At 32.6% G+C, this 11647-nt stretch overlaps 1 protein-coding gene across 4 annotated transcripts in view; it reads right to left on the bottom strand.

The window, feature by feature from the left end:
* Positions 1–150: 150 nt before the first annotated feature.
* Positions 151–11647, bottom strand: part of LOC115235712 (heterogeneous nuclear ribonucleoprotein 27C) — a 35552-nt gene continuing 24055 nt past the window's right edge. For 2 of the 4 annotated variants that reach the window (XM_029807655.1, XM_029807658.1), the window contains one exon: positions 5371–5905. In XM_029807655.1, coding sequence (XP_029663515.1) covers positions 5772–5905 — 134 coding nt within the window. In that variant the 3' untranslated portion in view covers positions 5371–5771. Of the gene's footprint in view, positions 1338–2470; positions 3057–5370; positions 5906–11647 lie in introns of those variants that run through there. The other 2 variants (XM_029807657.1, XM_029807656.1) reach the window with 2 other exon arrangements.

Genomic DNA, 11647 nt, shown 5'->3' with positions numbered 1-11647 from the left:
TTTCTCTTTAAAAGAAAACAAATAAATATATCTAATTCTCAAAATTACGAATAGAAAACTGGAGCTGAAAGGAAAAAGGATCAAGATCAAAAAGAATAAAATATAACGAGATATAATCCGTGAATTAATAACTCCACTCTCCGCCAAATGTTTCTATTAAAAATGTGAACGTTTATTAATCCGTATAGAATATTAATTATCTCTATGCTATAAAAGAATGCATTTGTCGCTGGCTTCTTGGTTCGCAGTATATAACAAAATATTTTGAACAATAATACAGCGCATCAGCGGCGAGAGAAGATAGTAAAAATGGGGATGGTGCCATCAACAGCAATCGTACCACGCCGGGTAACTCTATATAATTCCTTAACCATACTCTTAATCAATAATATTAATATTATCATTACAAATATTACACGATCGTACGCGTTGACCCGCACTTCTTTCGTTGTTGTAATTGTCTCTTTTCGGAATTCTTTAAAAGAAATTTGAAAAATTATCGCGGAAGTACCAGGTGCCAGAACGCAGGTGCATTTCAAAGTATAAATCAATGCGCATCTTAGATGCAACCGTGACATATATACGGAGGAACTTACATTCCCCATTTTAACATAAGATACAGTCGTATATGCGTATAAATATATAACTCCGTATCTAACCACTACACTTACCCCTTACTTCCTATCGCAATTTTATTAAATACGTTTGGCGTTTTAACCTTATCTATCTTTTTACAAGACTGCCCATGTTCGCTTTATTTTTGTCGTGACTCTTATTTCAAAAAGTCTCAAGGTGGTAATGAAAGATTAATAAATGCAAATTCGAATATAATTTTATGTTGTGCATTCAAATAATTATGATTTTTTAACACTTTGTTTGAAAAATTATTTCTGATTATTTCTCTCGGCTTGGCAAGTCTAAAATAAGATTTCAAATTGAAATGCAAAGATTGATTCTTTCTCCGTATTTCTGTATGCGTTTGAACGTCTTTTTAAAAATAATTAATTATGAATAAATAAATAACTCTACAATAACTTTTTCGTGAATCAATGCATTACTGCATTCTCGTTAATAAGCGACAATGTGTGTTAATTTTTTTCTCACGTTATTATAATTTTAATTATAATAAAGAATCTAAATATTTTCTTATATCGGATGCCGAGACTTTAAAGCGAGTCGAATCACAACAGAAAAAAAAGAAAAAAGATATCGAGATCGGGGCACATCTTTGCTCTATGTTAAATGTCACTCGCGCCTTTAAATTTTTTTACCTCAAGTCCACAAGCCTCGCGTCATCCAGTCAGTAAAATGAACAGGACGTCTAGGAAATAAACTTCCTACGACAGAAATCGAAAAAAAAAAATATTAGGTTCTATATTTATTTTAATGCTGTCGTCGCGCACGCAATTACAATCGACAAGAAACGAGAAAACACGAAAGGTGGAAACAACAATTTAATCTCGCGCAAATCAAACGAAAGTAAAAAGATTCATAAAAGAGTTAAGACAAGAAGTCACTACAATTAATGCTAAAAATAAATCGAACTGAAACTCTTGAATTATATAATACCCGAATTATAAAAAAAATATTCCTATGTTATCGTTGTCCTGTCTTTTTTATAACATGGTCAATAAAATTTGTTGTCTGTCCAATCGGTTGATTCCTTATTTCTGTACACGTTTTGACTAAGGATGAATTAGATTACTGCTCCTTATACTAATCGACATTTCTGCCCGCAACATAGCGCTAACTTATGTACATTCAATCTCGATCGCATCCATGGGCATATACCAACGTCAATGTGCATTCGTAAAACCATCGTTTAGATTGCTTCGCTTGTATCCATAGCAATCAAATGTCTAGATGGCGAATATTATGTCAGTTACTTAATTCGAACATGCAGAAAAATGTGCGCGCAGTTTCAAAATGGAGAAAAATAGTCGATAAATCAAACGCTGTAATCTTTTTATGTAATTTATGTCATTTAAGAATTATTTATTAGTGACAAATCATTGATAACTTCTCACGAAGCATTCAATAGATACACATCGCAAACATCTAAATTTAAATACTATGCTATTGGAAAAATTGGAACTTTTTGTAAAAAAGCTATCGTTATTATCTTATTTTATATATAATCTTTGATTACAATATAATATATATAATAAAATTAGACATTAAAAACTAAAAATTAGCCTCAACGAAAGTATAATAGTATCCAAATTTTATTAAAAAGCCATACACATTATTAAGAATATTATTAAATTTTATTCAAAGAATTAGATGGTGAATTTTACATGAGGTAAGAAAAAAGTTCGATAGAAAGATGATTTTAATTTTAATAGGGATAATGTTCGCTGTAAAATATATATCGCGATGTATGTCCCCGTGAGTAGCACCAATCAATGAAATATCATATTAAATCTTAGATTTAATTGACGCAGATTTTTTCTTTTTTTTTTTTGCATTCTGTCATAATAATCGTCAAACGAAAAATAAATGGAGCAACTTTGCGGTTTTTCATCCGCAAACTTTCTCCATCTATTTTCCGTTAGCACAAATCGCAAGTTCTGCAATTTTTTTCTATCTCTCTTTTTCTGTCTATCAATCATCATGTACTGCTTCATCAAAATCGAATAAACTCAACTAATGTCGCATCTTGTTCGTCGATTATACGCGTAATGTCGCGTAATTGTCGTGCTTGTGTCGCGAATAATCGGATGCTGATCTTTTTCCATGAATCCTCCAATACAGAGTTGAGTGCATTGAGAGATTTATGGAAAAAAGATTAGACGAGAGTTCTATAATTAATATAAACTATATTCATTGTAATAAGTATAGTTAGTTATATGCAAATGTATATACACATAACTAACAAGAAGGGGTGAGAGATCTCGGACTGCAGCCTACTTTGTTGATTTTGTCTTATTCCTCCTAGCGACGATAAGGGTGATAATTGTTGGTGGTGGACGAGGATCCTGTGTAACCCCTTTGGGGGCCACCGCTGTAGTTGTCCGTTGTTCCTGGTGCAGCAGGAACGCTCGAAGACCCATATCCTGTATAGAATCGCACAAAAGAACATAGTACTACGTACCAGGACGTGGCGAGAGGACGTAACCGGAGTAGGTGGTACAGAAGTGGCGCGTGTTACTTTACAATAACTCAAAAGACTGATCTTCAATGGAAAATCTGATGATCGAATATGGAAAGTGGAAGAAGCTTAACTCTTTGCAATCCGAATTAATACATGGATAATTAAAAATAAATAAATTGTAATAATTAATATGTCGTCACACATTGTGTTGCGCGTTCAAATCCTTCGCGGATTTATGTTAGCCACCAACATAAATTTCATATATAAATTTAAATATTAATAAAAAATTTAATGTTATATACAATATATATTTTTAAATACTTTTATTAATTACAATTAATTTAAGTAATTAAATACATTTACGATTTCCATGTTAATTCGAGATTATTGGGAGCGAGATTATTGTATCGTTAATTATGGGATTATCGGGTACTTAGATAAGATACAATAATATTTTTAATATGATATATAGAATTGCAAAGAGTTGAAATTGAAGAATAAAATTTGCAGAAAAGCAAAATCGACTTAGAGAAGAGAATGGAGAGGGCAACCAGAACAATCGCCCTGAAAAGCTTCCGCAAATTCAAGATCTAATAGGTACTGGATATTTGAGACAATTTATCATTTAATAGAAATTCATGTTTTGTTATTAATAACAGCATATTGTAATTATAAAAACGTTTCTAACCGAAAAATTTAAAAATTAATATTATTAAAAATATTTAAAAAATCGAATATAGTAAAAAAATTGATCAAATAAAAAGAAACTAAAAAGTATGATCCATGATATAAATAAGATAGATGGAAAACTTCGAACATATTTTCTATGTATTCTTTCAGAAGAAAAATATGAGGAAAAGACTGCGCTTAATTTCAATATATGCAAAGCCATATTTTATAATTATATAAATTGAACGCCCCGGAGATACAAATCAATTTTCATAAGATTTTTTCTAACGCCAGAAATTATTCGTTACAAATATAATTACATAAAAAAGATAGTAAATAATAAAAAATGTGCAAGCAAAAAAATTAACTGTATTTCCTTTCATTAGAGATATATTTCTTGTATTTATAAATTCTTAAATTTTATGTGTATAATGAAATATACTCTAATATCACTCTTTTACTTATATATACGCGACAAATTAAAAAAAAAATAATATAAGAGAAAGCAGAACAAGAACACAGAACAAAAAAAAAGGTAAAAAAGTTAAATCATCGAAGCGTATTCATCCAGGGCGAGTTAAAGTGAAATCAGAGGGAAGCAGACTAAAAACGTAGTCGTGGGTATTATGTATAGGATATATATCTCGTGAAACGATCCAGGCTGCAGAATGGATGGATGAATTGATGGATAGATGGAACGGATAGAATTTTGCGGGGAGTAATTTGAATTCGAGAACAAACAGACTAATCTCACCGATTTAGAATCTCGAAAGTAGTTTTACATACATCTTCTTGCCGGATCCGAGAGATCCAAGCGTGCATCACAGCGGTTGACTCATAGGATTTTTGAACGAGTTTCGACAACGAATCGCGCGACGAGTTCGTGATTAATTTGCAAAAAAGAGACGCCCGAAAAATGGGTCAATTGGGTCGCACCGACCTTACATCCGTTCACAGTAGGGCGCAGGCACAAAACCGGAGCACCATCATCACATTGGCGATTTATCGATCTCCTTTTAACGCTTTCCAACTCAATTTCACCTACATTAAAGACGACATCTTCGCGTCTACAAAAATATCTCGATTATATATATATAAGGATCATTGAATCTAAAGAATATTACTTTCTCAAATTAATTAAGTGATTTATGAGATAAGCAATCAAAATATCTTATTTAATAACTCATTCAGATGATAACTTGTGTGTTCATGATATTCTATCTATTTCTGACAAGAGAATACAAAAATTAAATTTTATATATATAATTACATATATAGAAAATAATAAAAATAATTATGTAATAAGCTGAGTTTTCTACTTTTCTTTCGTCAAATATTGAAATAAATGTATTCACGATATATTAGTCGTAAATTTACTAGCTTATAGTATTTAATATTTGCAATTGAAAAGCGTTAAATGGATATACCTTATGTTTTTATCTTTTTTAATTACTTATATTATATACTTTTTAATTATTTTTAACTGTTAATTCCTTAAGACATTTATAGACATTATCACGATTAAAAATAACACATGTATATCCATAAAAAAGCAAGACACATCTTAGGACTTACTACAAAAAGCTACTATACACTCTAAAGGTTAAGTGATAAAATTTTATGTTAGCTTAATAATGAAATCGTACAGCTAACATTAGACGGTGGCTTAGCTAATCTTACTGTATAAACCGCGCGAGCGCATTCATTCCAGGCTAATTTAATAATCCTTATTCAGTAATCTTACTGCGCGCTAATCTCGATTGCTGGATACGAGTTCAAAAAAGTCACCGTTCTATAAAATTAACAAATCGTAATATATAATCAAAACTACGGATATATGTAATATCTGCGTGTGAAGATTCCGGCCGGAAATTACACGCGTTATTTGCATCCATTCTCACGCTCTCTATCACTCTTCTTCTCTCTCTCTTCCTTGTTCATTCGCGCACTTATGAAACTTATTTCTCTCGTGCGTTTCTCTCGGCCGTTCGGACGACATCGGCGTTTTTTAGCGTCTATAGGGATGGTAATTCGTGTGCTGGGTCAAGGAGAACCGTTGGGGACCCGGGGCTGCGTCTCCGTTGGGGATGAAGGTCGGACTTCCGGTTTCGACGTTTTTGAATTTGGGGATCGGGAGAACGTCTACGGAGGAAAAAGGAAGGAGAGATCGTTAAAAACTCGTTTCATCTCTGGAAATGCACTTTTCTCTCTCGAGTGCCACTTCCTCTTGAGAAGCACCGAGTGAGATTCGCAACAGTTGGGGGTAGAAATGAGAGAAAAGGGATTAAAGGGGAGAGAGATTTGGGCGTTTTTCTCTTTGAGAACGGTTTTACTCCAAGTGGCTGAACACGGTCTCTCGAAGCTCCTAATTTAACCCTTTAACCGAGTTTTTTTGTTTTCACAAATTACGCTATACTATATATTATATATTCATTATTAGTCTAAGTCTTATCTAAAATTATTATTTAAGTATATTATCACACATGACGCGAAGGTAATTTAAATGCACCACGCGATAATATATAAATTGTTATTATATCAAAAATAACTTAACAGATTATAAATTTCTAGATAATACATACCATCGTATTATCGAAAAATTTATTGCGATTTTATTTAACTGAAATTATCTTCGTGCCATTTTGATATCCTTTAAACGGTCATCTACATACGTATATCTACATCTATATATACGTATAAATTATATCTATATACTAATATATATGAAACTACATTATTCTAATGTATGAAAATTATACATATATTAAAATTACGGATGTCAGATAAATATTTTAATTACCTGCCCGGTTAATGGGTTAAGTTTTACGGTATACTTAGAGATTAAGCTTCGATTTATAGTCATGTCAGCATTAAAGATTAAAATAATACACCTTTATATTACAAAGTTGAAAAACTAAAAATTCACTTAATTTACGTAACCTTAAGTTACGTAATAAAATAATCATTTTTAATCATAAATATATGGAAGAGTACTGACAAACACATGTCAATACCAAGCTAACTCGAAATTGAGACTTTCTGCAATTTAAAAAAATGCGGAAAAAATCGTTGCAATTTAAAAAATGCGAAAGAAATCTTCATTGAGACAGATTATTTACAGTATAATAGAGAGAGAGCTATTCTCACTATATAAAAATGCATGTCTCAGATTCGAGAGAACATGGCGGGATATATTGGAACGCGCATAAAACACTGCACCAATTTAAAACTTCTCTCCACCGTTTCCGATACGTTCTGAACGTCGGCATCAATAAAAAAAAAAAAAAAAAAAAAGAAAAGAAAAGAAAAAATTCATTCAATCAACATTTTTTAACAGTGGACCACCTCTATAATTTCATCCTCGTTAATGATAGAAACACCGTGCATACGAAAATTGTCGCGATATCATACATTTTTTTTTTCCAGTTTAAAAAGCACATGCAGAAAAATTGTATCAAATTTAAATTCTCATGGAGATATGTATCATATTTCTAATGAGATATCCTTCATACAATATCGAGAGTGACATTTTTCGATTGCGCGCACAATCACGTATGCACAGTAAAAATCACAATGCATGAGGTAATTGCAAAACAGAAGCGGCAAAAAGAAAGTAGAAGGTCATCTCGCATATCGATGTCGACTGCACCGATCCGGGGCAATCGACGAAATTGATCGGCGGACAGGTGCAATCAAGATTCTAAAAAAACTCGTATGATCTCTTTTCTCCCGCGCTCTCCCATGCTTGCTGTCATTCGCACATTAATAATCTGTTTCTTAAAAAAGATTGTTAAGAAAGAAGATTTATTTTTTCAGTCTAATCACGCACTGGCCCTCACACACATAACGTCCCGCGATAATAAAATTCTAAATATATTCTAAAATATATATAATGTAATTGCGCGCGCCAGCCATTGAGAATAAAAATGTTTGCTGTGCAGTGTTTTAAGTTTTTTAAGCGCATGATAGGAAAATAATAGTTATACGTAAAGTAATTACGTAAGGTACGATCTAATTTAAGTGAAGGGATCGAAATTAATTCGATTGATAATATGGAACTTCTTTTTTTTCATCAATATCATTTTCTATTTAATCATTCCTCATAATCTATACCAGTGTGTATTTTTACGAATAATGATCCATTCTTTTCTCTATATTATATCATAATAATCAGCATATCAACTTATCATCATTATATATGTATATATAGATTTATATATATATAATATTATATATATGTCGTGTTATATTAATATTATTAATATATCTTAAGTATCAATTAATCAATTAATCCACTAGAAACACCGTTAAGTATATTAATATATATATATATATATTTATGTGTGTGTATTCAATGAATAATAATAATAATAAGAATAGCAGTAATAATAATCATAATAATAATAATCATATAAGTAGTAGTTGTAATAATCGTAATAGTAATAGCGATAATAATAAGTAGTATACAGTAACTATCATAATAGTACTGTTATTTTATATGTGTCGTCGAGAGTGGGAGGAGGAAGTAAGAGCTTATGGTGTATGACGTACTCGTATGATGTATAGTGTGTGATAAAAACATGTATTTGTCTATACACGTATAAGATGTAGTATATGTATGTGTGTGTGTTTATTTGTACTTATTTACCGAAAAAAAAATCAAAAGACGAAGCAGTTGCTCATGAATTGTTATATACATGTTATTCACTCAATTTCGAGAATGTAGTTAATTGATCGTAGTACGAAAAATATGTATCACGTAAAAATAAAAAGTACATATTTCTTGTATTTGATACGATCAATTACATATATATTCAGATGGATAAATATATTAAACAATTCGTGAGTAATTTATTTGTTTCTTAACTTTCCTCGGCAAGTGTATGTGTCGGCATGTGTCAAAAACAAAAGGGAACAACGAGAGGAAATCAACGGAACGAGTCGACATCAACCTTCATTTTCACTAAAATCACTCTATCACCTTTAAAGATTATATCGACCTGACTGATATCCTTCTATCGAAACTACATCAAAGATTGGTCGCGATCGTAAAAAGAGACAAATGCGTATGTTTTTCTCGTACACTTTCTTTCCCTCGAGTACGTATTCCTATCTTTAATTCACGCTTTTTCACTTAATCATTCGACTTTCAACTCTTCCGAATGATCTCATCCTTTTATCCCAAATCTAATTTATACCAGTGTGATCTACTTTCGAAGTACAAGAAACAAGTTTCATATCGACGTCGACATTTCTACACATCCTTCTTGACGTTTCGAATTCCTACTCATATCTGATCTATTTTGATACGATTCACTTAATAACTCTGTTATTCTGATTTTATTGTTATATCACACGTAATGTATTCTTTCCACTACCCCATCCCAGTTAAGTCGTTCAATATTTTTGTCTCTCATATGTCTACAATATTTATAGATCATTTATCATTCTGAATACGATGGCGTATGAGGATTCGCAGAAATAGTTAAAATTAATTAAGATTGTGTACTCTAAGGATTCTCTTCATTTGTCGTTCGTCCTTATCAATCCTCCGCGGTCTCTCCCTCATCCATCGAGTCAGAGATAACATCGCTAAAATTAGACAACGATCGTTAATGACTTTTTAATTACATTCGTAATTCTCTTTCTCGTCAATCCATCTCTCTCTTCCTCCGTTTCCTCGCTCTCGCTATGTTCTTGCCTGCACACAGGACGTCCCGACACAGTCGAGTTCGATTTGGCGACCGTTCCTTGTCCCTCTCTTGACGATTATCGTCACGCACATACCCTCTACGAACCTACGAAATGTTCCATCGACAAAAAAATATGTGGCGGAAAAAAGAATGGAGATACAAAGATACGATCGCGAGAGAAATGCAATAATGATAGAGAATTTCTTTTTGTGTGATCGCAATTTTTTTTTCTCTTTTATATGCAGATTCATTCGAGATTAAAGGGTGATCCCTTCCGACAAAGGCAGGTTCGAGGGGCGTCGATTTGGAAATATTGCGCCGGCACTCTTCATCACATCTTCATTTTAATAAGCACTAACGGTTTTTAGCTATGTGACACAGTCGAGTTCGATTTGGCGACCGTTCCTTGTCCCTCTCTTGACGATTATCGTCACGCACATACCCTCTACGAACCTACGAAATGTTCCATCGACAAAAAAATATGTGGCGGAAAAAAGAATGGAGATACAAAGATACGATCGCGAGAGAAATGCAATAATGATAGAGAATTTCTTTTTGTGTGATCGCAATTTTTTTTTCTCTTTTATATGCAGATTCATTCGAGATTAAAGGGTGATCCCTTCCGACAAAGGCAGGTTCGAGGGGCGTCGATTTGGAAATATTGCGCCGGCACTCTTCATCACATCTTCATTTTAATAAGCACTAACGGTTTTTAGCTATGTTTTTTTTTTTCCTTTAATGCAAATACTTTCTACATACTATACGTAATGCAGCTTAATAAACTTTACTCTGTTTCGCGTGGTTTTTACTTAGTAAGATTTGGCAAACCTTAAACCTGATTCGACGCACGTGGTCGCGCGCGTCACTTGTACCCCGTACAATCTATGCTCCTGTATTACTAGAAAGTGTGTGTGAGCATCTCTCTGTGTGTATATATATATGTGTCTGTCGTTTGGTTGTTTAACGTCGAATATTTACGCTTATGCTGACTCGTCATCTCGTAATCATTCGTGCAATCATACAGTCCTTTTACTCGATCTTTCTTTCCGTATAATTCTTTTCATACCGACCTTTCTGTTGAGAAATTGGATTTATACGCCTTTTTCTAATTTTGTAAACTCTTTCTCAAAAGTCTTAAACTATGCATTATCCCCTCATAACTTAAATCCCAAAAATTGACATGATGGAACTCAATTGTCATTGCTTCTAACTGCAATTTTTTTATTTGCAAAGATTTTGATTAATGAAAAGAATGATCAGATTCTTTAATAAAAATACTAAAATAATAATTGATAATGACACAATATCAATTGATAAATCTTATTAAATTATTCGTTTTACTATTTTTTTAATAAATTTTCATATCGAAGATTCCTTGAAAAAAGACGAATTTATTCGATTCCTCCAATCCACCGCTCGTCGTCAGTCGCTCGATCATCGCATTCACCAATTCATATCATTCAATCTCGCCAATCACATTCTTTCATTTGATGCGCACGATTATTCGTTTCATTCGCGTTTCGTTCTGCCTGTGATTTATCATATATCCCGTTTTACTCTCTCCCGTCATCTTGCTCTCTAACAAAAGAATTAAATTACAACGACTTATATAATCAACGACTTAGATACGCTTTCCTTTTTTTACTTAAGAATTACGGAATAATTATGATTCTCACGAGAACACAATGGTTGGCATTTGTTGTTTCATTAAAAATATTTTACTTTCCCTATTTTAATACTTGTCTACAACGGCCTTATTTCGAGAGTTACGAGTTTAATTAATTAATTAGATAATAATCGATACCTTAAATATTGACCCTATGCGCCGTACTCTCCCTCGCCCGCGCTGTCGAAAGAAGCGGGGCGATGGGCCTCTATATATATAATATTGTATTTATGATAATTAAAACGAGTCAAGTGAGTTTCATTAATTATTTTTTTTTCCTTTCTGCGTTAAGGTACTCTGAGATATATAATCGTTAATTTATAATACATTTGTACACAACTTATCCCTTAATCAATAATTATATCGATTTACTCCTATGACATCTCGCCCATGTTTCCACATTCATTCATCTTTCATCCCATCTGTCTTCTGCCGCCCCTGATCGCGACGCCTAACGTCGTCGCACCTTCCGTAAAGAAGCACACAACGACCGGTACCGTCACGATTTTAAGACACGATTTTAAA

This window comes from Formica exsecta, unplaced genomic scaffold, assembly GCF_003651465.1.
Source record: "Formica exsecta isolate Colony F162 unplaced genomic scaffold, ASM365146v1 scaffold233, whole genome shotgun sequence".
NCBI classification, from domain to species: Eukaryota; Metazoa; Arthropoda; class Insecta; order Hymenoptera; family Formicidae; genus Formica; species Formica exsecta.
Note: the sequence above shows the minus strand (reverse complement) of the source record. Positions and strands in the feature narration are given on the sequence as shown.